A 26,343-nucleotide genomic window follows, 5' to 3' on the forward strand; every position below is an offset into this window, starting at 1 on the left:
GAGATCCCCAGCTGACATTCCCACGCCCTCCTCACCCCAGCCTCCCACAGGTGACACCAGCATGATCTTAGCAGCGATTGAAAGCAGCAGGACATCTCTATTGGTACGGATTGATCACCTGGCAGAGGAGTGCAACCTTATCCGTAATGACCTGGATAAAATACGGGGGGGTCTCTCAGAATCTGAACACCGGATCTCGGAGGTGGAGGATCGAACGGGACAGCACGCCGGCCAACTCACGGACATACGCAACACACTTAAAGCCTTAGTGGCGAAGTCAGACGATGCCGAAAACCGAATGAGACGTAACAATGTTCGGGTACTGGGCCTTCCTGAGGGCTCGGAGGGAGAGCGCCCTGCGGACTTTGCGGAAGCCTTTTTCAAGGTCCCTCCTACGTATGTGGCAGAACGTGCACATCGCGTTCCGATGGGTCGCCCTGTCTCAGGCGCGCCCCCGCGTGCCTTCTTGGTGCGTTTCCTCAACTACCGTGATCGAGATCGTATACTCGCCGAGGCCAGGAAGCACCCGAATCTGCAATATGGTAATGCACGCATCATGCTGTTCCCCGATTTCCCCCCGGACCTACAGAGAAAACGGCAGACTTTCACTGATGTTAGGCGCAGACTACGGGACCGCAATATTAAATACGGCATGCTCTATCCTAGTCGCCTGCGAATCCAGCATGAGGGCACTGTCAAATTTTTCGACACGCCGGCCGAGGCGGATGCCTGGCTTACTGGGCTGTGCTGAGGTGGCGTGCACCGTTCAATCGTGAGGCCCGGGGGTCGACTGAGGCTCACTGGGGACAGCAATGTAACTGACGGGCAAACTCTGAACTCTTATGTCATTTCAGGCCCAAGTACCGGCCCTTCATCCTTACCTGTCTACGAAATCCTATTTTGAGCGAGCTATCCACAAGGAACTCTACAAGATAAGTTGTTGCTCCCCCCCCCCCCCCCTTCTGGCTTGCCTCGGTGAAGTTTGAAGTTGTGCCGGGGATATACCTCTCCGTCCCGGCTGGAATACACCGCGGAAGATATATTTTCCCCCTGTTTTGGGGGGATTTTTGTTTTTCGTTTTTTTTGTTTTCTCCCCTTGTGGCACTCGGGTTAGCACGAAGTGTTGTTGCTGACCTGCAGCGGACTGCCCCCTGGAGGATTTTTATAAGTTCTCACGCACGGCATCGGACTGCTACCGTGCACAGTTTAAGGGGTTAAATTGTTATTTTTTGGGTATAGGCCCAATCTGATCGCTCCCCAGTTTTCAGGGATGCCATCGGCTATGGGCAGGGTTGACCCCTCGCGGTCACCAAGGGTATGTTTGTTTTTTGTTAATGTATTTACTTTGTTTGTATGGTTACTGTCTGGTCACGATTTTTCCTACAATGGGCTCTCTGGGTCTAGGCGGCTCTTGGTGCATGATGTTGACGCTCCGGTGTGTCTCCTTGACATAATAGTGGCACTTTCTGATGGCCACGCGTGACATGTCCTCTATTAATATCCTATCCTGGAATGTCCGGGGGCTCAATTCTAAATTTAAAAGGGCAGTTCTCTTTAAATATCTGAAATTGCACTCCCCCCCCATATAGTACTGCTTCAGGAGACGCACCTTATGGGCAGCAAACTATTGGCACTGAGGAAGCCATGGATCCAGAGAGCCTTTCATGCCTCCTACTCTACCTATGCCAGGGGGGTTTAGGTGCTGATTAGCAAATCCCTTCCATGTGCAGTGGAGCAGATTCACACCGACCCTCAGGGCAAATATGTGATAGTGGTTTTCACAGTTTGGGGAATGAGATATATTGTGGTAAATGTATACTTGCCTCCTCCCTTTTCAGCATCCACCTTATACACTATCCTGGAAAAGGTTACCCCGTACTGCCCCGCTAGGCTGCTACTTATGGGTGACTTTAATGCCATTCTAGCCCCGGACTTGGACAGACCGGTCCCCCCCAAACAATGCTCCCCTGACCTATCCATTTGGGCACAAGCCATGGGAGTGACGGAGGCCTGGAGATGGAAACACCCCTCGACTAGGGCCTACTCCTGCTTTTCCACCACCTATAAAATGTCCTCACGCATCGACTTAGCTTTTGCCAATCCAGCCATGCTATCGGACGTGTTAGACGCCACGTACTTGCCCAGCGGGCTGTCGGACCACTGCCCCCTCCTCCTTAATGTCCGTTCCCCCACTTCCCGACTTCCCGAACCTCGGCCCTTTGGCGCCTGGGAACCCACTGGCTCTCCCATGCCGATTTGGTCAACACTATCCCGCCCCACCTTACCGAATACTGGCAAATTAATGCAGGGTCCTCCTCCCCCGAGGTTACCTGGGACGCATTCAAGGCCTTCAGTAGAGGTCATTATATCTCCTCCATAGCTGGGATCTGTAGAGAACAAGCCACCACCACGACTGAATTACAGAGCAAGGTAGATGCCCAGGCTGAGGCCTATGCACTGACTCTAGTTTCGAGGCCCTTAATGCGACGAAACGAGACTTACACCTCCACCTCACAGAACTTGCCAGACTGGATCTTTACCGCAACAAGCAAAGATTTTTTGAACAGGGGGACCGGAACGGTCGTCTCCTGGCAATGTTAGCTCAGCACGACCTGCCCCTGACGGTGATACCTAGTGTGGTGTCCCCTTCGGGTGAATCGGTCTCCTCTCTTCCAGACATATTGGACGCATTTAGGCAATACTATAGTACCCTTTATACCTCCGTACTGCCCTCGGATCCCAGGCCACAGGACCTGGCACCTTGGCTGGACCCCCTGGCACTCGGCTGGCTCTCGGACGCCGAGAGAGAAAATTTGGTAAGGCCCATTACCCCGGAGGAGGTTCGGAGGGCCATTTGCTCCTTTCCCACAGGGAAATCCCCGGGTCCGGATGGCCTCCCTATGGAGTTCTACAAAACCCACGGGGACCAGCTTGCCCCCCAGCTGGCCCCGCTCTATACTCACTGTCTGGCTGAGGGCACCCTTCCCACCTCCATGAGCCATGCACACATAATACTAATCCACAAGGCCCCTAAGGACCCCACATCCTGCGCCTCATATAGGCCTATCGCCCTCCTAAATGCGGACTTCAAAATTCTTACCAAATTGCTCACTACGAGACTACAGCCCCTACTGCCGTCTGTGATAGAGACAGACCAGACTGGTTTTATGGCTAATAGAGCCACTGACATCAACCTACGACGCCTGTTTACTAACATCCATGCTCAGCACCTTACTGAGGGTTCCAGGGTGGTGGCCTCCCTAGACATAGAGAAGGCCTTCGACACTGTAGAGTGGCCTTTTCTTTGGGAGGTCCTCCGCAGAATGGGGTTCCCCTTGGTATTTATTAAGTGGCTTCAGACGCTCTATAGGCACCCCACGTCAGCCATTAAGTTGGGGGGGAGTCTTTCACGGTCCTTCCCTTTGTCCAGGGGCACGAGGCAGGGCTGCCCTCTTTCTCCGGCCCTATTCGCCATTGCAATGGAACCACTGGCGGAGGCCCTACGTACCTCCCTGCATATCAGGGGCCTGCGTGTTGGCTGGCTGGAGGAGAGGGTCGCCCTGTATGCGGACGACCTCCTTCTCTTCCTCAACGATGCGGACTCCTCACTCAGAGGGGCATTACAAATTCTTGACTCATTCTCCACGATCACGGGCCTTAAGGTTAACTGGTCGAAGTCGCTTCTGTTCCCCATAGACCCAGCGGCTCGCGACACTGCCCCCCCTGATATACCCCCTACAGTGGGTGGAGACCTTCAGATACCTTGGGGTTGTGGTCTCGAGGCAGGCTTCGGACTTCGTACCCCTAAATCTATCCCCAGTGGTTCATGAGATGCGGCTGCGTCTGAAGGCATGGGAGTCACTACCCCTATCATTGCTAGGGCGGATAAACCTGATAAAAATGAAAATCCTACCGAAATGTATCTACCTACTTCGCCAATCTCCACATTGGATTCCCAAATCCTTTTTCTCCCGCCTGCATAGTCTTTTTGCCTCCTTCATCTGGGGAAACCAGTCCCCCAGGTATGGATGGCCAACAATTACGCGTCCGTCCTCCCAGGGGGGACTGGCGTGCCCTGACCTGTACAAATATTTTCTAGCCACCCAGCTGGTTACAGCAGCTTGGTGGCTCACTCCTGATAAGACAAACCCTGCCACCCTGGTTGAAGCGGCGGTGTTGGGGTCGCTGGAGGCGTTGAAATTTTTACTCTATCGTGGCCCGAAGGCCCCGTACCCACTGACCCCCTCCATGCGCACCACGTTACGTGCATGGGGGGCAGGACTTAAAATTGGAAAATACCCTACCAATGCACTTTCTCCAGCTGCCCCCTTGTGGCGAAACCTCACCCTGGAGCTGTTTTACAAACTGCCTGAACCCCATGCTTGGACTAAGTTCAATATTAGAACAGTGGACCAGGTGATTTCTGACCAATCGCTGGCTCCGCTCCCCAAGTTGATCTCTGATTTCAACGTCCCACTGAGTTATTTTTTTAGGTATCTACAACTCTCCCATGCCTTCAGATGCCAGTTCTCCAGTTCTCCCCCCCTGGTTGTCCAGTCCGCACTGGAAGGCCTCCTCAGGTCCAGCTGTGACAATAAGCCCACCTCAAAACTTTACTCCCATTTGGTAATGACCTCCCTCCCTACTTTGGGAAAACTTAGAGATAAGTGGGTGCGAGACATTCCCACCTTTGATAATGATGATTGGGATGACATGTGGGACTTCCCCTTCAGATCCCCGGTCTCCCCAAGAGATCGGCTGATACAGTTTAATATGGCCCACCGAGCATATTTCACCCCATACAGATTGCACAAAATGAACCCCGCCTCCCCCCCGGGATGTTGGCGTTGTGGGACAATACCGGGGGACTTCATTCATATTTTTTGGACCTGCCCAGCCATTGTTGACTATTGGAAGGAGATACTAGGGGTCATTACACAGGTCACCTCCATATCGCTCCAACTCTCTATAGAAACTTGCATACTGGGCCTGCTAGACCATCTAATTCCCACTGTGGCGCGGCGCACCCTAGCTGGGCTACTTCTCTTCTATGCCCGCAAGGCCATTGCACTCAGCTGGCGTAAGCCTACTCCTCCTCCTCTCTCCCTGTGGAAAAAATTGGTGAACGATAGCCTGCCTCTCTACAAAGACTGCTATGTTAATAGGGGTTGCCCGCAAAAATATAACAAGGTCTGGTCCAGCTGGCTGGCGGATGCCTCCACGGCCTCAGACCCACCGCCTATTTAACGCATTATCGTTTGTTGATAAACAGGAATATGCACTAGTGGAAATGAATGCACGAAACTAATGCGCTCCACCTGGCTAATATTAAATGTGTAAAAAATACCTACAAAATATATATATATGTGAACCTAAAAAATATCTAAATGCGTGTACATATATATAGGAAGCCGCCAGCAAAAAATAGTGATCTCAACACCAAAAGAAATATAAAAATGCAAGGAATGCGGCGCTACCTAGAATAAAATACAATACTCAAACACATGTGGTGCAACAGTGAATTCACCTCACTAAAAGTGATAAATGTGCAATATTCAACCGTGAATATTATAGTATCCTAATAAAATAAAGTGTTTAAATCTTCAAAACATCATGCATGAAATATTAACAAAATATTAAATGTGAAAATTGCTGAATAAATACTCTTATGAAAACAGTCCGAGAAATGATGGATAATAATAAAATGACAAATAATAAATAAAAAGTGCTTCTCTAATGAATAAAAAGTAAAAAGTGGAAATGTTGTATATTTGAGTAGCATGGTTTAGTTCCGAGTCGTCCTACTGCACGTGGAGACGGCTCTTTATGGCCGGTGTGATGCCTTGAATTCTCCGACATGTTTTGTATGTAACGCACTGTCTTGTATTGCAACTCTATACACGCCACGCCTGTAACACTTTTTGTGACCAATGTATGTGTTTTTGTTTTTGTTTGTTTTGTTTTGCTTTTGGTTGCTTGTTCACTGTTTAAATTCCAATAAACAGATTTGCAAAAAAAAAAAAAAAAAAAAAAACAACAGCAGAGATGATCAAATACCATCAAAAGAAAGCTCTATTTGTGGGGGGGGGGGGGGGGGGGGGAAAGGATGTCAATTTTGGACACAATGTCGCACAGCCGCGCAATTGTCAGTTAAAGCGATGCAGTGCCGTATTGTAAAAAATGGCCTTGTCATTGAGCAGCCAAATCTTCTGATGCTAAAGTGGTTAAAGCTCGGTCAAGGGACCAGTAGTCTGATACTCTTTTAGCAGTGCTGAAATGGCTTTTATTTATGCGAGCAGCCAATTAGAAAGCCTGGAGTAGAAATGCATTATTACTTATTACTCTTAGCACTGTTGTCCGCAGTGCTGACTTCACGGACTTTAGCTGCAGCACACTTGTTTCAGGTCAGTGACTCAGCCAGGCAGGCAACTAGGCAGCCCACACATCACAGAATATGTGCAGCAGAAAACAAACTTAGTTTCTATAAAAGACAAAAACCAAGAACGGAGACACTTTATATTCTAAATAGCTAATTATTTACCGTAAGCGGTTATTTTCAGCAGGTCACAATGTTACGACTTTTTCTCGCTAGGAAAAAGTAAATTGGCCACAAGCTTTTATATTCTTTTTTTTTTTTTACCTTCATGGCTTCAGCAGCACACAAAGAATTAAAAAAAAAAAAAAGCATGCATTAATTGCTCAAAGAATAAATAGCAACACAATGCATCCAAACTCCTTGCAGAGATGCTATTTAGCTCCACACTGCGCACTTTCATTTCAGCTGGAAAACGTAAGGCAGAACAAATAAATACCAGCTGGTATTCCAGATCAAGAAAGTCGGCCCATTCAGCCACACAATGTACCGTATTATAGTAGAACATCACATTTAAATAAATTAGAAGAATCATTTTCTATAAAAAGTAAGTGTTTTTGAAGGACAATGACAAACCGGAACTTACTTTGTAAAACGGTAAATAAAATAATGAATCTTTCTAGGTTACAGGAAATTCAGAGCTGCATAATTTTTAAGAGCTGTGCATGTGTTCCTAATGCAGATTTAGATACTTGTGCAGATTGGGAACGTCATGTGAATTAAACACTGGTGGTGAAAAACGTCCAACCGATTCATACAGTGTTCATTCAAATTTGCATATATCAACTTCAGTATGCTCTCAAAAACTGTACAAACGTGTAATATTAACACATCAGACTTATTGTATACTGATTCTATTAGGTGATAAGTAAAGGGTACAGAATGAGTGGGAAATGTACAGTGCATCCAGAAAGTACTCCGAGCACTTCACTTTTTCCACATTTTGTGGTACTCACAGACCATGAGAAACAAAATTCTCTGGTCTGATGAAACTATTGAACTCTTTGGCCTGAATGGCAAGCGTCATGTCTGGAGGAAACCAGGCACCGCTCATCACCTGGCCAATACCATCTCTACAATAAAGCATGGTGGTGGCAGCATCATACTGTGGGGATGTTTTTCAGCGGCAGGAACTGGAGGACTAGACCGGGTTGAGGGAAAGATGAATGCAGCAATGTACAGAGACATCCTTGATGAAAACCTGCTCTGGACCTCAGACTGGGGCGAAGATTTATCTTCCAACAGGATAGTCAATCTTCCTAAGCACACAGCCCAGATAACAAAGGAGTGGCTACAGGACAACTCTGTGAATGTCCTTGAGTGGCCCAACCAGAGAACAGACTTGAACCCGACTGAACATCTCTGGAGAGATCTAAAAATGGCTGTGCACAGACGCTCCCGATCCACCTGACAGGGTTTGAGAGGTCCTGCAAAGATGAATGAGAGAAACTGCTCAAAAATAGGTGTCCCATGCATGTAGCATTATACTCAAAAAAGATTTGGGGCTGTAATTGGTGCCAAAGGTGCTTCAACAAAGTACTGAGCAAAGGCTGTGAATACTTATGTACATGGGATTTTTTTTGTTTTTTGTTTTAAATAAATTTCAAGATTTCAAACAAACTTCTTTCACGTGGTCATTATGGGGTATTCTTTGTTGAATTTTGAGGAAAATAATAAATGTAAGCCATTTTGGAATAAGGCTGTAACATAACAGAATGTGTAAAAGGTGAAGCGCTGTAAATACTTTCCTGATGCACTATATATACTTTAGAGAAAACCTTAAAAAAGGTACGAGTCTGAAGATTACTTAAAGCAATGTGTGAGAAAAAAGAATTGGCAAAAAAAAAAAGACGAGTGTTCTTCAAAAAGTTTTTGCACTTTTTTTTACTTTATGAAGACCCCTTGTATATAATGTCCGTAAATGATTGTATAATGAGCAATAAGTATCATGCAAAATTGGCATGTTTTGGTGCAGGACATGGGCACAGGGTATTCAGGACCAAAAACGAAGAATTTTCAGACTTGTACCCATGCCCTCCCTTCAAAAATGTTCTATTCTTAGCACTTATCAGGCCACGGCTGCACACGAGTGCGTTTAATAGCTTAAGCATAAAATCACCAACTCTTTCTTGCACATGGGATGCCGCAGGTGCATTTACAACTGTCTATACAAATGAATGGCTGTACATGACCATGTTCGTGTAAATCGCTGAATGCTTCTAAATCAGCGTTTACCTGCAAGTGCTTGTATAGCATTATTTCCCCAAATGTGTAAGTGGAGTACTTGGGGAAATATGTAATTTTACGCTCAAGGGTTTTTAAGCTATGAATGTCTGTGTGAATGAAGCCCCAAAACCAAAATTACCTCTCCACTTAACGGTAAAGAGGAACTGAACTCTGGAAGCTGAGCAACAAAGAATGTCAGCAAAGAACTAATCACTAGTATTGCCTTTGCGCTCCCCATAAATGATATTTTCCCTATTCTTAATTTACCATTCTTGCTCTGTCTGTACTGTGTGTGTGGGGGAGCAGCCATCTTGGTAGAAACAGATATTTGCTTCCTTATGTCAGAGACCCCAGCAAGGAGAACAGTAACCAACTTAACAATAACATCATAAAATCTCATTCCAAATCTCCTGAGACTAGTCCTCAGAGGCACTAGTCCCTTAAATCCACAGTACAGATTTACAGCTATAAGGCTACAGAACAGAAGTGCCTAGACAACCTCACTGTTATATTTTCAGAAAAAATGTAAGGCTTAAAAAAAAAAAAAAAAAAAATCAGTGTACTACTTAGGCCAAATTATTATTCCTCACTTTTCACTATAACAATTGTGGCAGCACGCAGGTAAAATCACCTGGTTGTATTCAGGATGGGAAATATGTGTGTCCTAGATTCAGGCTTTATGCAGACTTTTACAATTAGAGGGGAAGAGTTAATGAGCCCAGCTGAAGTAAGTGGGCTCATTAAGACCTCTACAAAAAACCCCAGCAATATAGGGAGATGCTCCATCCTGGAACCAGTTTTGTGTGTATAGACTGGGGAGTCTGAGATCTGTTCTGTGCGGTGAGTTAACGCCTGTGTGGCAAACCCCTACAATAGAGACAGGGACTGGGGCAGCACAAGGCTGCACCCAGTTGTTAGACAGGGAGTCTACGTGTGTAGTTAGAGGTCAAGCTGACCAGGATTTATTTTCTTGTTTTATTTTGTTTGGCTGTTATATGTATCACTGCATGTAGCCTAAATAAACCGGACCTTTTGTTTTTTGCACCTACACCGCTGTCTGCTGTGCCTGACTGTGTTGTGAACCCATCCAGGGGGTCACACACACCCGCTACCGAGCGAACCCCCTCACAGTTGGTGGAGAATGCGGGCAGTTTTTTTTTTTTTGTTAAGGCCAGCATGGAGGAGATACTGAGACAGCTGGCTCTAGCAAATGCAAACCAGCAGCAAGCAAATGCAAATCAGCAGCAAACAAATGCAGCTTTACAAAAGAGCCTTGCAGCTCAACAACAAGCCCAGCAGCAGGCAAATGCAAATCAGCAGCAGACAAATGCAACTTTGCAGCAGAGTTTGGAAGCTCAGCAACAAGCCCAGCAGCGATCTGAAGCCCGCTTCATAGACCTGTTGCAGAAGCAAGAGCAGAATTTTCAACAGCAAATAGAGACATTGATACAGCAACGTCCGCAGACCAATGAAGCAAGTGGGTACAATAATACCGCAACCTTTGGTGTGAGCCGTTTACTGACAAAAATGACTGGAGAGGATGATCCGGAGGTGTTTTTGACCACATTTGAAAGGACTGCTGAAAGGGAAAAGTGGCCTAAGGAGCAATGGGCTGGACTGGTGGCCCCTCTGTTAACTGGGGAATCGCAGAAAGCTTATTATGACCTAGAGCCTGACCAAACAAAAGACTATGTGGTGCTAAAAGCAGAAATATTGGCACGGCTGGGTGTCAGCCTGGCAGTCCGGGCTCAGCGTGTGCATAACTGGACTTTTCAGGTTGGAAAACCTCCCAGGTCTCAAATGTATGATCTCATTCACCTGAGCAGGAAGTGGCTGCAGCCAGAGATTTTGACCGCACCAAACATTGTGGAATGTGTGGTTATGGATCGTTTCCTGAGAGCTCTTCCTACTGCCATCCAAAAATGGGTAAGCCATGGAGACCCAGAAAATGCAGATAAACTTGTGGATCTGGTTGAGAGGTACTTGGCTACAGAGAACTTGACCACCTCTTCCAGGGACTCACGGACTTTCCCCCCTAAGACCAGATCATCCCCAGTGGCGGGTAAGATGACTCCAAGGGGTGAGGGTGGAGAGAGTGAGAGGGTGGGAGTTCTACCTAAGGTCTGGCGGGAGCAGCCCAGGAAGCCCATGCTGCAAGAGGCACCGAAAAAAATTATTTGCTACCGCTGCCGGCAAGAGGGACATATTGCAGCCAATTGCCCAGTTGTGGATGAGCCTATGCAATGTGACTTTATAAGGGAGAGACGTCAGTCGCTGTTTGTGACAGTTGCATGCACTGCCATTCGGGGACCTGAGAAACATTTATGTAAAATGTGTATTAATGGTAGACATGTTGATGTGTTGCTAGATTCAGGTAGCCTGGTAACATTGATAAAAGCTGAATTAGTTACTACAGAGGTCTCTGGGAAGAACAGGGTGGCTGTTATTTGTGTGCATGGGGACACCCGAGAGTATCCTGTAACTTCAGTGTTTTTTGAGACCCCCAAAGGTAACCTCTCTCATCAGGTGGGGTTAGTGTCTCAGTTACCACATGATGCTATTGTGGGAAGGGATTTTCCAAAATTCTGGGAACTCTGGGACTGTCCTGAGGCCCCCCATTGGTGCCCCTATAAACCAGGAAGATGACCAGAATTCCTCTGGGAGTGGTGAGGACTCTCCTGAATTTCCCTTGTCGGTATTGGCGGGGGAAACTCGAGAAACTGGGGAGGAGCCAACATCCTCAGATGAAAACATGCCGTCTGTGGAGTTTTCGGATCTTGAGGTTCACAGGGAAAATTTTGCCACAGAACAGTTAAAAGACCCCACCCTAATAAAGGCACGGGAAAATGTGGTGAAAATAGATGGCGAGTTAGTGAACCCAGATAAGACTTGCCCTTATCCTTACTTCACTATGGAAAGGGACCTGCTATATCGAGTGGCTCAAAGGGCAGAAGAAACCATTGAGCAACTTGTAGTGCCCAAACCTTACAGGAAGTTGGTGTTAGAATTGGCTCATGGACACATTCTGGGAGGTCATCTGGGGACAGAGAAAACCAGAGAGAGGGTATTGCAGAGATTCTATTGGCCTGGGGTCATGAAGGAAATAGAAAATTATTGTTCCTCCTGCCCTGTGTGTCAGAAGTCGGCACCTATGCCACATTTCCGTAACCCACTGGTACCTCTTCCTATCATTGAGGTCCCCTTTGAGAGGATCGCAATGGATTTGGTAGGTCCGATAATGAAGTCTGCTAGGGGGCATCAGTACATTTTGGTTATATTGGACTATGCCACCCGTTATCCGGAAGCAATTCCTCTCCGAAATACCTCGGCCAAAACCATAGCCAAAGAGCTATCCCTTGTTTTTAGCCGCGTGGGTATTTGTAAGGAACTGCTTACGGACCAAGGTACACCCTTTATGTCCCGGGTTATGAAAGAATTATGCAAGTTGTACAAAGTGAAGCAATTGCGTACATCTGTGTATCACCCCCAAACAGATGGGTTGGTTGAAAGATTCAACAAAACCCTAAAACAAATGTTAAAGAAGGTGGTGGATAGAGATGGAAAGAATTGGGATTGTCTAATACCCTATCTGATGTTTGCCATTAGGGAGGTACCCCAATCCTCTACGGGTTTCTCACCCTTCGAGTTGCTCTATGGGAGACACCCAAGAGGGCTGCTGGATATCGCCAAGGAAACTTGGGAAAATTAGAGTTCTCCTCACAGGAGTGTGATTGAGCATGTCGCCCTGATGCAAGATAGAATTGCACAGGTAATGCCAATTGTAAAGGAACATTTAACCCAAGCGCAGTTAGCACAGCAGAGAGTGTACAACCGTGGGGCCAAGACACGTACTTTTTCCCCGGGGGATAGGGTCTTGGTGCTAGTCCCTACGGTTGAAAGCAAATTTCTGGCCAAATGGCAAGGTCCATATGAAGTAATTGAAAAAATTAGTGAGGTGAACTACAGGGTTAGACAGCCAGGAAGGCGAAAGCCGGAGCAGATCTATCACGTCAATCTGCTGAAAGCCTGGAGGGATAGGGAATCCCTAGTCGCAGAGACTTTGTCACAAGTACAGCCTGATTGCTTAGTTCCTGAGGTTGGAATAGCAGACACCTTATCGAAACCCCAACAACAGGAGGTTAAAGAGTTTGTACTTCGTAACAAAGAGATTTTCTCTGAGCTTCCGGGACAAACATCTGGCGTAGAGCATGACATTATCACCCCGCCAGGAGAAAGGGTAAAACTAAAACCTTATAGAATACCAGAGGCCCTACGGGAGGCAATACGTGGGGAGGTTCAAAGGATGCTGGAATTGGGTGTGATAGAGGAGTCCCAGAGTGACTGGTCCAGTCCTAGTGCCCAAACCTGATGGGAGCTGGTGGTTTTGTAACGATTTTAGACAATTAAATAAAGTTACAAAATTTGACACCTACCCCATGCCACGTATAGATGAGTTGGTTGACCGGCTGGGAACATCCCGATATATGACAACTCTTGATCTCACCAAAGGGTATTGGCAAATTCCCCTGGCCGAGTCGGCCAAGGAGAAAACTGCGTTTGTAACCCCAGATGGGGCATTCCAATATAAGAGAATGCCGTTTGGGTTACAGAATGCACCGGCAACATTCCAGCGGAAAATGGATAAGATTCTGAGGCCCCATCAGAAATATGCTGCAGCTTACCTGGATGATGTGATTATCCATAGCACAGACTGGGTCTCACATTTGCCAAAAGTACAAGCAGTCCTAGACTCTATCCGGGAAGCTGGGTTTACGGCCAATCCAAAGAAGTGTACCATTGGACAGGAGGAGGCCAAATATCTTGGGTACACTATTGGGAGGGGGGTGATAAAACCCCAAGTCAATAAAGTCGAGGCCATACAGAGTTGGCCACGTCCCAACAGCAAGAAACAGGTACGGGCCTTTCTGGGAATCGCTGGCTATTATCGACGATTCATTCCCCATTTTGCTTCTCAGGCTGTGCCCCTCACCAACCTGACAAAAGGGAAAGAGTCGGTTATGGTTAAATGGTCCCCAGAGGCTGAGGAAGCATTTCGGTCCTTAAAAACAGCCTTATGTAGCCAGCCAGTGTTGTACTCACCAGACTTCTCTAAGGACTTTGTTGTACAAACTGATGCATCAGACGTTGGGTTAGGAGCAGTGTTATCCCAGGTCTGGAACGGGGAAGAGCACCCAGTCATTTACCTCAGCAGGAAGTTGAAGTCCCATGAGGTAAATTACTCCACGATTGAGAAGGAATGTTTAGCAGTGAAGTGGGCTCTAGATTCCCTTTGGTACTATCTGCTAGGTAGGCACTTTGACCTGGTGACTGATCACGCTCCTTTAAAGTGGATGGCTCAAAACAAGGAGACCAATAGAAGGGTAAATAGGTGGTTCCTGGCCCTACAGGAATTTAACTTTACAGTTAAGTATCGCCCTGGTGTTAAAATGGGGAATGTGGATGCTTTGTCTCGGATACATGCGTGTCTGGCTGCTTGTGTTACAACCCCAAGGTTGAAACAAGAGGGGGGGGTATGTGGCAGCACGCAGGTAAAATCACCTGGTTGTATTCAGGATGGGAAATATGTGTGTCCTAGATTCAGGCTTTATGCAGACTTTTACAATTATAGGGGAAGAGTTAATGAGCCCAGCTGAAGTAAGTGGGCTCATTAAGACCTCTACAAAAAACCCCAGCAATATAGGGAGATGCTCCATCCTGGAACCAGTTTTGTGTGTATAGACTGGGGAGTCTGAGATCTGTTCTGTGCGGTGAGTTAACGCCTGTGTGGCAAACCCCTACAATAGAGACAGGGACTGGGGCAGCACAAGGCTGCACCCAGTTGTTAGACAGGGAGTCTACGTGTGTAGTTAGAGGTCAAGCTGACCAGGATTTATTTTCTTGTTTTATTTTGTTTGGCTTTTATATGCATCACTGCATGTAGCCTAAATAAACCGGACCTTTTGTTTTTTGCACCTACACCGCTGTCTGCTGTGCCTGACTGTGTTGTGAACCCATCCAGGGGGTCACACACACCCGCTACCGAGCGAACCCCCTCACACAATTTTTACCTTTTTTGTTAAGTCCATTTTATCCTACTATCTAGCACTTAAACTTGACCCCTAATCGAGAAATATAACCTTTAAATAAAAGCGAAACTATTTCCTAATGCTTAATGTTATCCATAAAGGGAAACTCTTAGGCCGCGTACACACGGGTGGATTGTCTGTCCAACTTAGTCCGCTGAACCGTGTTTCAGCGGACAATCCGCTCGTGTGTGGGCTTCAGCGGACTTTTTCAGCGGACAGTCTGACGGACTTAGTCTTTCAGAATTTCCGTAATTTTTTCCGTCCAAACTTGGTTTTGTCCGTCCAAACTTGGTTTCAGCGGACAGTCCGCTTGTGTGTAGGCAAGTTGGACGGACTAAGTATGGCGCATGCTCAGAAAGGATTTACATGGCCGAAGGTTGCATTGCAGTGTATTGGACGTCATTTTTCTAGTCCCGTCGTACGTGCTGTACACGTCATCGCGCAAGTTTTCAGCGGACTGTCTGTTCATCGTGTGTGGTCAAGTCCGTTCATTCAAAAGTTGAACGGACTGTCTGTCGGATTGTCTGACTAACTTAGTTGGGCAGACAAACCGCCCGTGTGTACGTGGCCTTACTCAACACAGAAAATAAACCCAATATTAACACTTACCTTCGCTCTCCCCAGTCCGGACCCTTACCTTATCCATTAGCATTAACCTCATAACTACAACCCAACTCCCAAATATGACCTAAATTAGCTGCTAAACCAATGCTGTATGCCAAAACCTAATACAAGGCAGAGGCACAATTAGTTATTCAGCACACAATTATGAATGGGATTGGTATTTATTTGCAGAAGACTTTCTTGGCTCCAGCACAGAGATTAAGGAGGGAAAAAAAAAAACAGGGCATGCTTACTCATATGTCTTGGTACCCCATATTACTAGTTTGTGCATTTTTTTCTACTGACACATTCAATTTAAGTTACTAAGGTGCTACACATCTGTTCATAACAAATTTTACACCAAAAAAACGAATCTGTTTTTTTTTTTAGAACTGGGCTTCATCACTCACCTGATGCTTCAATACATTTTAAAAAGGTCTCCATGTGATAGTCACATTTTGCTTCATCTGCATAAAAATATGTTCTGGCACTAATGACACCCCCACGTCGGTCACCAAAGCCAGGCTGTACTTGGTACTTCTTCTCTCGCTGCACAGCACCTGGAAATAAAGATCAATACATTAAATAAACATGTATAGACACTGATGCAATTGTTAGGCCCCTTTCACACTGAGGTGGTTTTCAGGCGCTACAGCGCTAAAAATAGCGCCTGAAAAAAAACGGCCCCTTTCACTCCAATGTGAAAGCCGGAGGGCTTTCACACTGGAGCGGTGTGCTGGCAGGACAGTGAAAAAAAGTCCTGCTAGCAACATCTTTGGAGCGGTGAAGGAGCGGTGTATTCACCACTTCTACCCATCTAAATCAATGGGGCAGCGCGGCTATACCGCCGGCAAAGTGCTGATGCATCAGCGGTTTTAACTCTTTTTTGGCCGATAGCGGGGGTTAAAATCGCCCTGCTAGCGGCCGCATATCCCCGCTAAAACAGCGGTAGAAATAGCGCCGCTTTACCGCTGATGCCCATACCGCTCCAGTGTGAAAGGGGCCTTACAGTCACTGATGTTTGCTAATAAAAACTACTGCAAAGTTACATGGAGGTGCAGCTCACAGGACCAAATCAGAATTCAAGTGTCTGTGAATATGAACATGACATATTGACTATTTGCTATGGGTAAACGTCCAATTCTTCTATTGTCAACAATTATTAAAAATTTGATATCCTTCATAAACCTTCCAGCTGAACTGGAAGGAACCAACAGGCCTTGCCTTCTGGTCACCTGCTAGCAAAGCGTTCTAGACCTTATGCTCACTCATTAGTAAAGGAAGGACAGGTGGTCATATTTTCTGTAGTGTTAAAACAGAGCTACACTATATTGTCCAAAGTATTGGGACGCCTTCTTTTACACAGACATGAACTTTAATGGCGTCTTAGTCCATAGGGTTGAGTTATCGAGTTACCTCTCCCTTTGCAGCTATAACAGCTTCAACTCTTCTGGGAAGGCTGTCCACAAGGTTTAGGAGTGTGTCTATGGGAATGTTTGACCATTCTTCCAGAAGCGCATTTCTGATTTCAGACACTGATGTGGACGAGAAGGCTTGGCTCATAGTCTCTGCTCTAATTCATCCCAAAGGTGTTCTATCATTTTGAGTTCAGGACTCTATGCAGGCCAGTCAAGTTTCTCCTCCCCAAACTCGCTCATCCATTTCTTTATGAACCTTGCTTTGTGCACAGTCATGTTGGAAGAGGAAGGGGCCATCCCAAAACTGTTCCCACAAAGTTGGGAGCATGAAATTGTCCAAAATGTCTTTGTATGCGGATGCCTTAAGAGAGTTTCCTTCTCTGGAACTAAGGGGCCAAGCCCAACCCCTGTGAAGAAACAACCCCACACCATAACCCCCCCAACCCCCCCCCCCCCCCCCCCGACCAACCAAGTGATTTGGACCAGTGCTCAAAGACATGGATGGGCGAGTTTAGGGTGAAGGAACTTAATTGGCCTGCACAGAGTCCTGACTTCAACCCGATAGAACCCCTTTGGGATGAGTGGAGACTATGAGCCAGGCCTTCTCATCCAACATCAGTGCCTGACCTCCCAAAGGCACTTCTGGAAGAATGCTCCAAAATTCCCATAGACACACTCCTAAACCTTGTGGACAGCCTTCCCAGAAGAGTTGAAGCCGTTATAGCTGCAGAGGGTGGGCTAACTCAACTAACTCTTTTGAACCCCACAGACTAAGACTGGGATGCCATTAAAGGCCGATATTTTTGACAACATAGTGTATATAAATTGTAAAACTTTTAAAGATAGATGATGCAAGATGCAATGTATGCATCAACCTACAACTATAGAAAATCAGTCACCTACCTAACTGGTATAATTTAGAAATACTATAGCCCACATCTTTAGTGTACTGACAGCTATTTTTTTCAGGTATTGTAACCAAAAATCATACAAGGAACTTACTTTATTGCAGACTTCCAACTCAGTGGAACTTACTCCTCACTGTCCATTCCAGGAGGCAACATCTCTGGGAACATTTAAAAAGACAATCAGAGGTCCAACCCATCTGTTTGCCCTTTTACAACTCATTAAAATGGTTATTCACCCATATAAGTAAGTCCATGTCAGATAGAGACAGAGACACAGAGCTGACAGGCAGGGAGGAGGGGACTAGAGAGAGATATGAAAGCAGAGCAGGGCTGCGGATGACGGAGGGACATACACTGACAATGATGGTCGGGGCTCAGCAGCCATGATTATCATTTTCAGTGCAGAGAGGGGGATACAGGAAGTGGAGGGATCAGGGAGGTTTTTTACAGTTTAGAGAGGGACAGATTACACAGCACAAGCACCATGCTGTTTAACCTGCTTTAAGGGACAAGGATGACAAGGATCAAGAGGCTGTGATGGAGAACAGACATCCTAAAGTTCCTGGGTTGAGAGGCTGGAACAGTATTTCAGTGCAAATGCCATCCCAGGCAACAGGCAAGTAGCAGTATTTCTGACAGTGGTTGGTGCTAAGACTTATGACACGCTTAGGAATCTCCTTTCCCCTGTAAAACCAGCAACTAAGGCATTGGCAGAGCTTTTGACACTGTTAGAGGATCACCTCCAGACTAAACCACTAGAGATTGCAGAAAGATACCGGCTCTATCAGCGACAGCAGCAGACAGGTAAAGAAATGAAGGCTTAGGCTTATGTGCTCGCTCTGCACAGACTAGCCTCTACCTGTTCTTTTGGGGAGTACTTACCTACTGCACTGAGAGATAAGTTTGTTGTGGGACTGAACAGTGAGTCTAGCCAAAAGAGACTTAACAGAGAAAGACAAAAAATCACTTTATTTGCGATCAGCTTCATAAGCACTGATATACAGAGCACACAATGGAGCCTGTTCTAGGAAATATAAAGAAATGTCCATTAAGAACCCATTCTAAGACTAGGTAGCCACCAGTATATAACAGCAGATGTGACTTACAGGAACGCAGAATAACCCATAAAATACATGATATATACAAGGTCATCAGTACCAGACATATTATAGGGATGTCAAAAGGAGCAACATAGGTTATTTTATTACAGTTCCCGCAGATGTGATTAAGAGAAACACATTGCTTCATGCCCTTGCAAAAAGTACTCCACAGCATCCCTTGGTGCATGGCTGAGACAAGTCAGAAATGGGTGATTTATTAAAGCAGGGCTTAAGGCTTCCATAGGAATAGCGGTTAGCCAACCTGACTTTTTGCAACAATACCTTCATCAAACCTTGCACCACAGCCAGTGATATAATAAACTGCCAGTCTCTCTGGCACATACAAAAGTGCAGGCTTCATTTTTCTATTCCATTATCCAAGTTACTTGAGCAATGGAACATATCAGGAGGAGGCAAAAATTGCCATGCATTGCTTGAAAGATTTATTACCTAGGAGTATCGGAAAATACATGTTTTTGTTTAAATAGATTATGAAACTCCTAAGAGGTTTAGATGAGATGCAGGGCTTTCCAATAAATGCTTACAATTCTGAGAAGCAAAGTCGATCAATAACTATCTAATTTTCCTACCGTGGCAGAAACACATGACATATAATAAATGAATTTTAAAAAGCACCAAATGTTATATATGTCTGTTTGAATCAACATTACAGCATGCACTTATTAAAAGACAATTATAAACACTTTTTGTTTTGTGCAGAGACTGGTTATAAAATAAGCAGAAGATTAAAGTTTCAAGTGGTTGTATCCACTGAACCACAATTAAAGAAGTTACAGCTTATATGAGCTCCCTTAAGGCTTGAAGTAAACAGACATTAGCACAATGCGTGATTTTGCTCACACTAGCTCTTAAAGAACAATATTTAATTAGGGAGCATTGGGAATATAGCAGCCTTTTTTCTTCCAATAAATACATCTCTGTAGTGCAGCTCTTAGCAATACTGAAAATGTACTATGGATCAACGTCCAGTTGAGTTAGTCAAACGCTACGGGAGGGCCATTCTGCCTAAAAACGTCTTCCAGCCAACAATCATGTCGCCCACAGTGTTCTCCCGCGTGCCTGCAGCACAGCACTCCTCCATAACGTACAGCACAAAACTGCACTCCGCCAAGTGCTTTCCATCCCACAATTGCTGCCACCAAAAACAGCAGTTGCCAAAAGATTCCATGCACATCATAGACTGCGATTTTGCACCAGGATTATCAGGGCTTACCATAAACTACAAAAAAAAGAAGATTACAGAAATAGTTCTACACAAAAACAAAAAGACTTGCCGATATCAGAAGCAATCCAAAAAAAAAATAAAAAATAAAAAAGAAGGTCATAGTACAGTACAGAACATCCTAGACAGACAAACCACACATATCTCAGACACACAAAACAAAGTGGGATCAATGGAGGACACGGAAACCTTCCAAATGATTAAGAGTGCCTCTGATACCCAATTATGAGCAAGAGGTCTTGACCCAACAACCTATGAATAATGAGGCTACTTGAAACTATCCATCCCAGCCAATTCTTAGATGTGATGGCTGTATTAGTTTGCTTTATTCGTCATTCTTCTATTTTCATCATTTTTCAGTCAGCGAGTGTTTTTGAAAAGCACAAGCTCTCCAGCAGAATGCATCAGTTTACATGGATGTAAAAAAACTACTTATCACTGGCAGGAGTGATTACAATGATCAACTTTTTTTTATTTATGCAAAACCTTTATCCCAGAAGGAAAAAAAACAAACGGTTTGCTAGTATAAATGATTATGGAGTTCAGCTAATAAACACTACCCTCCTCCCCCAGAATGACAACGCTGCTGACTGCTGTGCCCATTCAACCAGATTTGTGTTCCCCCCAATACAGGAGGGGTGTTACTGGTCAGGTCACCAGGTGAAAACAGAAGGAAAAAAGCCAAAGAAAAGAAAAGTAATGCAGACCACATCTAATGATTGGTAAGCTGCAATATAATACTTTTTTGGTTTTGAGTTCAACACTGCTTAAGACCCCTTTCACGCTGAGGCGCTTTACAGGCATTTTTTGCAATACAGATAGAGCCTTATAAACTGCCTCTTCTGCAGCCCCAGTGTGAAAGCTTGAGTGCTTTCATACTGGGGTGGTGGGCTTGCAGGTACCGCCCCTGCCCACTGAAATGAATTGAATTAAAAGAGTTTTGAAAGCAGCTTTTAGCAGGTGCTTTTAACCCCTTCTGGGGGGTTGAAAGCCCCCCGCTAGTGGCTCCAAAGCACCGCTATTGATAAAAACTAGCGGTGCTTTACCACCAACGCTGACACCACCCCAGTGTGAAAAGGGTATTAACCATTATGCAAGCCCGTCTACCCCATATAAAGTGCAAAGCCCAAAAGTACAAAAAAAAAGTGCAAAAAAAAAGTGCAAAGCCCATCCCATTTTTATTTTTTGCGCTATAAACAAAAGAGCGACAATTTTGAAAAGAATGCATTTTTTTATGTTTTGCTATAATACATATCCCCCAAAACATTTTTTTCCCTTAGTTTAGGCTGATATGTATTCTTCTACATATTTTTGGTTAAAAAAAAAAAAAAAAGAGAAAGAAATTAGCGTTTGTTGATTGGTTTGCGCAAACGCGTTTACAAAATAGGGGATAGTTTTATGGCATTTTTATAAAAAAAAAAAATTTCAATGGCGGCGATCAGCGATTTTTATCGTGACTGCGACATTATGGCGGACACTTTGGACATTTTTAGGACCATTGTCATTTATACAGCAATCAGTGCTATACAAATGCACTCATTCCTGTGTAAATGACACTGGCAGTGAAGGGGTTAACCACTAGGGGGCAGTGTAAGAGCCGGTTCACACAGGGGCAACACGACTTTTGAAGGCAACTTGGACACGACTTGTCAACACGACTTGGGGCGACTTGCAACACGACTTTAGGTCGCTCCAGGCCAGGCGACGTTTGCCGTGGCCAATCAGAGAATGAGCTTTCAAGGGGGAACTCCACGCCAAATTATTATTTTTTTTAAACGGCGTGGGTTCCCCCTCCGAGAGCATACCAGGCCCTTAGGTCCCTAGGGAAAAAAATATCAATAAAAAACACAACACAAGTTTTAAAAGTCCTTTATTAAGCAGCTCCGGGGGTCTTCTTCCGACAACTTCTCCGCTCTGTTCAGCCTCTTCTCCCGGGCTCCTCCGCTGTCTTCTTGCAGCTCTTTTACTAGCGGAGGAGCCCGGTCTCCTCCGCCCTCTGTCCTTCTCTCTTCTTTCTTCTTTTGATATTGACCCGGCGCTGTCTTCCACTGTACAGGCTGGTGCGATGTGCGCGGTGACTTATATAGGTATGGGGCGGGGTCATCAGATGATGTCACACGGTGACCCCGCCCCTTTATGGCGTCACAGTCCCGGGGTATGCTGGGACTGTGACGTCATAAAGGGGCGGGGTCACCGTGAGACATCATCCGGTGACCACGCCCCATGCCTATATAAAAGTCACCGTGCACAAGCCAGTACAGCGGAAGACAGCGCCGTGTCAACATCGGAAGAAAGAAGAGAGAAGAAGGACAAAGGACGGAGGAGACCGGGCTCCTCCACTAGTAAAAGCTGCAAGACGACAGCGGAGGAGCCCGGGAGAGGAGGCCGAACAGAGCGGAGAAGAGGCCGAACAGAGCGGAGAAGTCGTCAGAAGACCCCCCCCCCCCCCCCCCCCCCGACGTCAGAAAAAGACCCCCGAAGCTGCTTAATAAAGGACTTTTAAAATTTGTGTTGGGTTTTTTATTGACATTTTTTCCCCAGGTGAATGGGTAGGGGTACGATGTACCCCTTACTCATTCACATAGGGTGGGGGGCCAAGATCTGGGAGACCCCGACAACCAACGGCCAGGGTTGTCGGGAAGAGGCCCTTGTCCTCATCAACATGGGGACAAGGTGATTTGGGGTGGGGGGGCCCCAGGGCGCCCCCTTCCCCAAATCACCAACCCCCCATGTTGAGGGCATGCGGCCTGCTACGGAGGGGTGGGGGCTGCTCACTCGTCCCCACCCCCTTCTTGACCGGCCAGGCTTCGTGCTCGGATAAGGGTCTGGTATGGATCTGGGGGCGGACCCCCACGCCGTAGGGGGTTTTCCTTAAAATCCATGCCAGACCTAAGGGCCTGGTATGCTCCCAGAGGGGGAACCCACGCCAAAAATTTTTGTAATAACTTTGCCGTGGAGTTCCCTCTCGAGAGCTGATAATTCTGTGAGAGTCGCCTCCATATAGGCGGAGATCCGACTTGGAGGCGACTTCCATCTAAATCAATGGGTACCTGTCACCTACAAGTCGGATAGAAGTAGTACAGGAACCTTTTCTGAAGTCGGAGCAACTTCAGTAGTGTGCATTAAGATGGCTTTCATTCACTTACATTGATTTTTACATGTAGCGCGACCTAAGGTGACTAGGGGCGACCTGAAGTCGGATCTGAGTTGCACCTGTGTGAACCGGCTCTAAGGATTAATTGTGCCCTGGGGAGCGTTTCTAACTGTGGAGGGGGGGCGTGGCTACGTGTGACACATCACTGATCTCTGCTCCCGATCACAGGGAGCAGAGATCACTGACACTGTCACTAGGCAGAACGGGGAGATGCTTGTTTACATTAGCATCTCCCCGTTCGGCGATCGCAGGTATCCCCGCAGCGATCTAATCCAGGGGACCCACAACCTGATTCACAGAGCTTGCCGCCGGCGGTGCACGCGCGATCGCAGGTCGCCTCTTAATCATTTGCCAACCGGCTCCTGTACATATATGTCGGCACAACCGAGATATCCACCTTTTCAGGAGACGGTCGCGTCACCTGAAAGGTGTCACCCCCCCCTCCCGCCGCTCAGTCACGCCCTCTGCAACTTACCGGAGCTGTCGGCAGCGGCGGAGGCGATCGGGTCCCCTCGGTGCCTGGGTATGGAGACGAGTGAGGCTAAGATTGCCCCCACCCATCTCCATACCAAAGCAGGGCCGAAGCAACGTCAAAACGTCACTTCCGCCCATAGCTCTTAAAGGCAAATGTTTTCAAATGACAATTTTTTCTTTATTGCATTTTAGTCCAAATGAGATCTGAGGACTTTTTGACCCCAGAGCTCATATTTAAGGAGGACCTGTCATGCTTTTTTCTATTACAAGGGATGTTTACATTCCTTGTAATAGGAATAAAAGTGAACCAGATTTATTTTTTATTTTTTTTGTAAACTGTGAAAAAATAAAATTAAGCAAAATAAATAAGATTTTTTTTTTTTAAAGCGATCTGTCCCGATGAGCTCGTGCATAGAAGCGAACGCACATGTGAGTAGTGCCCACATATGAAAACGTCAAACCACACATGTGAGGTATTGTTGCGATCGGTAGAGCAAGACTAATAGCCCTAGACCTCCTGTGTAATGCAAAACATGCAAGCTGTATAATTTTTAAAACTTTGACAATGGAGATTTTTGAGGGTATAAGTTTGACGCTATTCCACGAGCGGGCGCAATTTTGAAACGTGATATGTTGGGTATCAATTTACTCGGCGTAACATTATCTTTCACAATATGAAAAACAATTGGACTAACTTTACTGTTGTCTTATTTTTTTTATTCAAAAAAAGTGAATTTGTTCCAAAAAAAGTGCGCTTGTAAGACCGCTGCGCAAATACGGGTGTGAAAAAAAGTATTGCAATGACCATTTTATTTTCTAGGGTGTTAGAACCCCCAAACATTATATATATTTTTCTAAGTAATTTTCTAACAAAAAAAACTGTTTTAAACATGTTCACACCTAAATTCCAAAACAAGGCTAGTCCAAAACGAGGCCAGGTACGTTAGTTTGTGCATATATATATATATATATATATATATATATATATATATATATATATATATATATATATATATATATATATATATATATATATATATATATTTTTCCTTTCTCCTTCTATTCCCCACTTAAGTGTGGAGTTACCCATTAAAGGATAAGCTACATAGTTAGTAAGGTTGAATAAAGACACCAGTCCATCCAGTTCAACCTGAGTGTCTACAATTGTCCCTATCCCTGTACATTGCACTCACATCAGTCCCTACCCACAATCCAAGGTCCCATTCATATACTAGGGCCAATTAACCTACCAGCATGTCTTTAGAGTGTGGGAGGAAACCGTAGTACCCGGAGGAAACCCATGCAGGCACAGGAAGAACATGCAAACTCCAGGCAGGTAGTGTCATGGTTGGGATTCGAACCAGCGACCCTTTTTTACTGTCTTCTGTTGCAAGCACTATATAGGATTTTTTTATTTTTTTGGGGGAAACAATGTACAGAAAAGGATATAAACTAATATACAAAGAAATATAACTTTTCATGGTTGGGCTACAGAGGGTATTAAAATAGTATAGGTAAAAGTAATAGTCAACAACAAATCTAGCTCACAATGGCTTTAAAAAGATTCGGCAGAATGGAGACCTTGGAAATTATGATACAGTTGTATATCATGGTTAGGTTTGCAGAGATAATACTTAAGATCTGCGACAAACCAGAAAAAAGGCTTCAGAAACACAAATGTGCTATATACTAGACAGATGAGCTGAAACTGCCATCGGAGGTCTGCCTCAGCAGGAAAGGAGTCCTTAGAGGGAAGATACACAAAGCTAAGCATAATTTCTTCGAGAACTTGCTCAAGTATTTTAATAATAAAATGCTGTTAAGTAAGCTTACATTACATATGTATTTGTACATATGTTTTAAACGCTAGCTAAATGTTTGTATTTGCCAAAAAATAATGCATACGCAATAAAAAAAATGCATTAGGCCTCTTGCACACGATACTCCTGTTTGCATCTACTTCAGACTTTTTTTTATGTATTTGCACACATTTTTTGTGCAAATTCACGCACAAAAACGTATTCTTGTATTTTTGTTCTGCACAATATGTAAATGGACATTTGCACGCATTTTGCATGCAATCGCACATATGAGGTGTGAAATAATGACCAAAAATGCAGATCTTTCTATTTAGTTTCTTTTACTGATGAATGCACTGCTCTCGTTTATGCGCCTGTGTGCATAGGCATATTAAAATGAATGGGCTCCATTTTAGCTCCATAAAAAAAAAAAAAAAAAAGCTGTACTGAGCTTTTGCAAGCTGCGGTGTACACGAGGCTTTAGTAGAGGTTATCTGGCAAAATCACAGGCCAAAGCAATCAGTAGATTTAGAGATATAGGCAATTGAATCTCCATGCTGATTTCAACTTTCTTGAAGGGTTGAGCTTGACTCATCCCCGAGCCTTTGAATTGATCCCTTAAAGTGGAGGGCCACCCTGAAAAGCAAAAAATGTTAAAAATGACAAAAAAATCTACAAAAAATAAAATGAAAAAAATTTTTTTTTTTACTTACCAGAAATGCCTGTTGCTAGGCACTTTATCCTAATCTTCCTCTTCCTCCTCCGCGGAGATCTTCTGTCTTCGTCGCGGCGTCTTCTGGGTAATGGGTCGCGCTGTGTTCTGGGAACTGTGTGTTCCAGAATACAGCGCGTCCCATTCAGAAAGCGCTGCGGGACTCGCGCATGCGCAGTAGCTGCGGGACTCGCGCATGCGCAGTAGGAAATGGGCAGTGAAGCCGTAAGGCTCCGCTGCCTGTTTC

The 26,343-nt window shown here is 45.4% G+C and overlaps 1 protein-coding gene across 1 annotated transcript in view; it reads right to left on the reverse strand.

Moving 5' to 3' along the window:
- PRODH (proline dehydrogenase 1) overlaps positions 1-26,343 on the reverse strand; it is a 255,515-nt gene that overhangs the window by 134,652 nt on the left and 94,520 nt on the right. The window contains exon 4 of the mRNA XM_077461427.1: positions 15,699-15,848. Coding sequence (XP_077317553.1) covers positions 15,699-15,848 — 150 coding nt within the window. The remainder of the gene's footprint in view (positions 1-15,698; positions 15,849-26,343) is intronic.

The sequence above is a fragment of the Lithobates pipiens genome, unplaced genomic scaffold, assembly GCF_037356315.1.
Source record: "Lithobates pipiens isolate NorthernLeopardFrog02 unplaced genomic scaffold, aLitPip1_a1.2 Scaffold_3, whole genome shotgun sequence".
In the NCBI taxonomy this organism is placed as follows: Eukaryota; Metazoa; Chordata; class Amphibia; order Anura; family Ranidae; genus Lithobates; species Lithobates pipiens.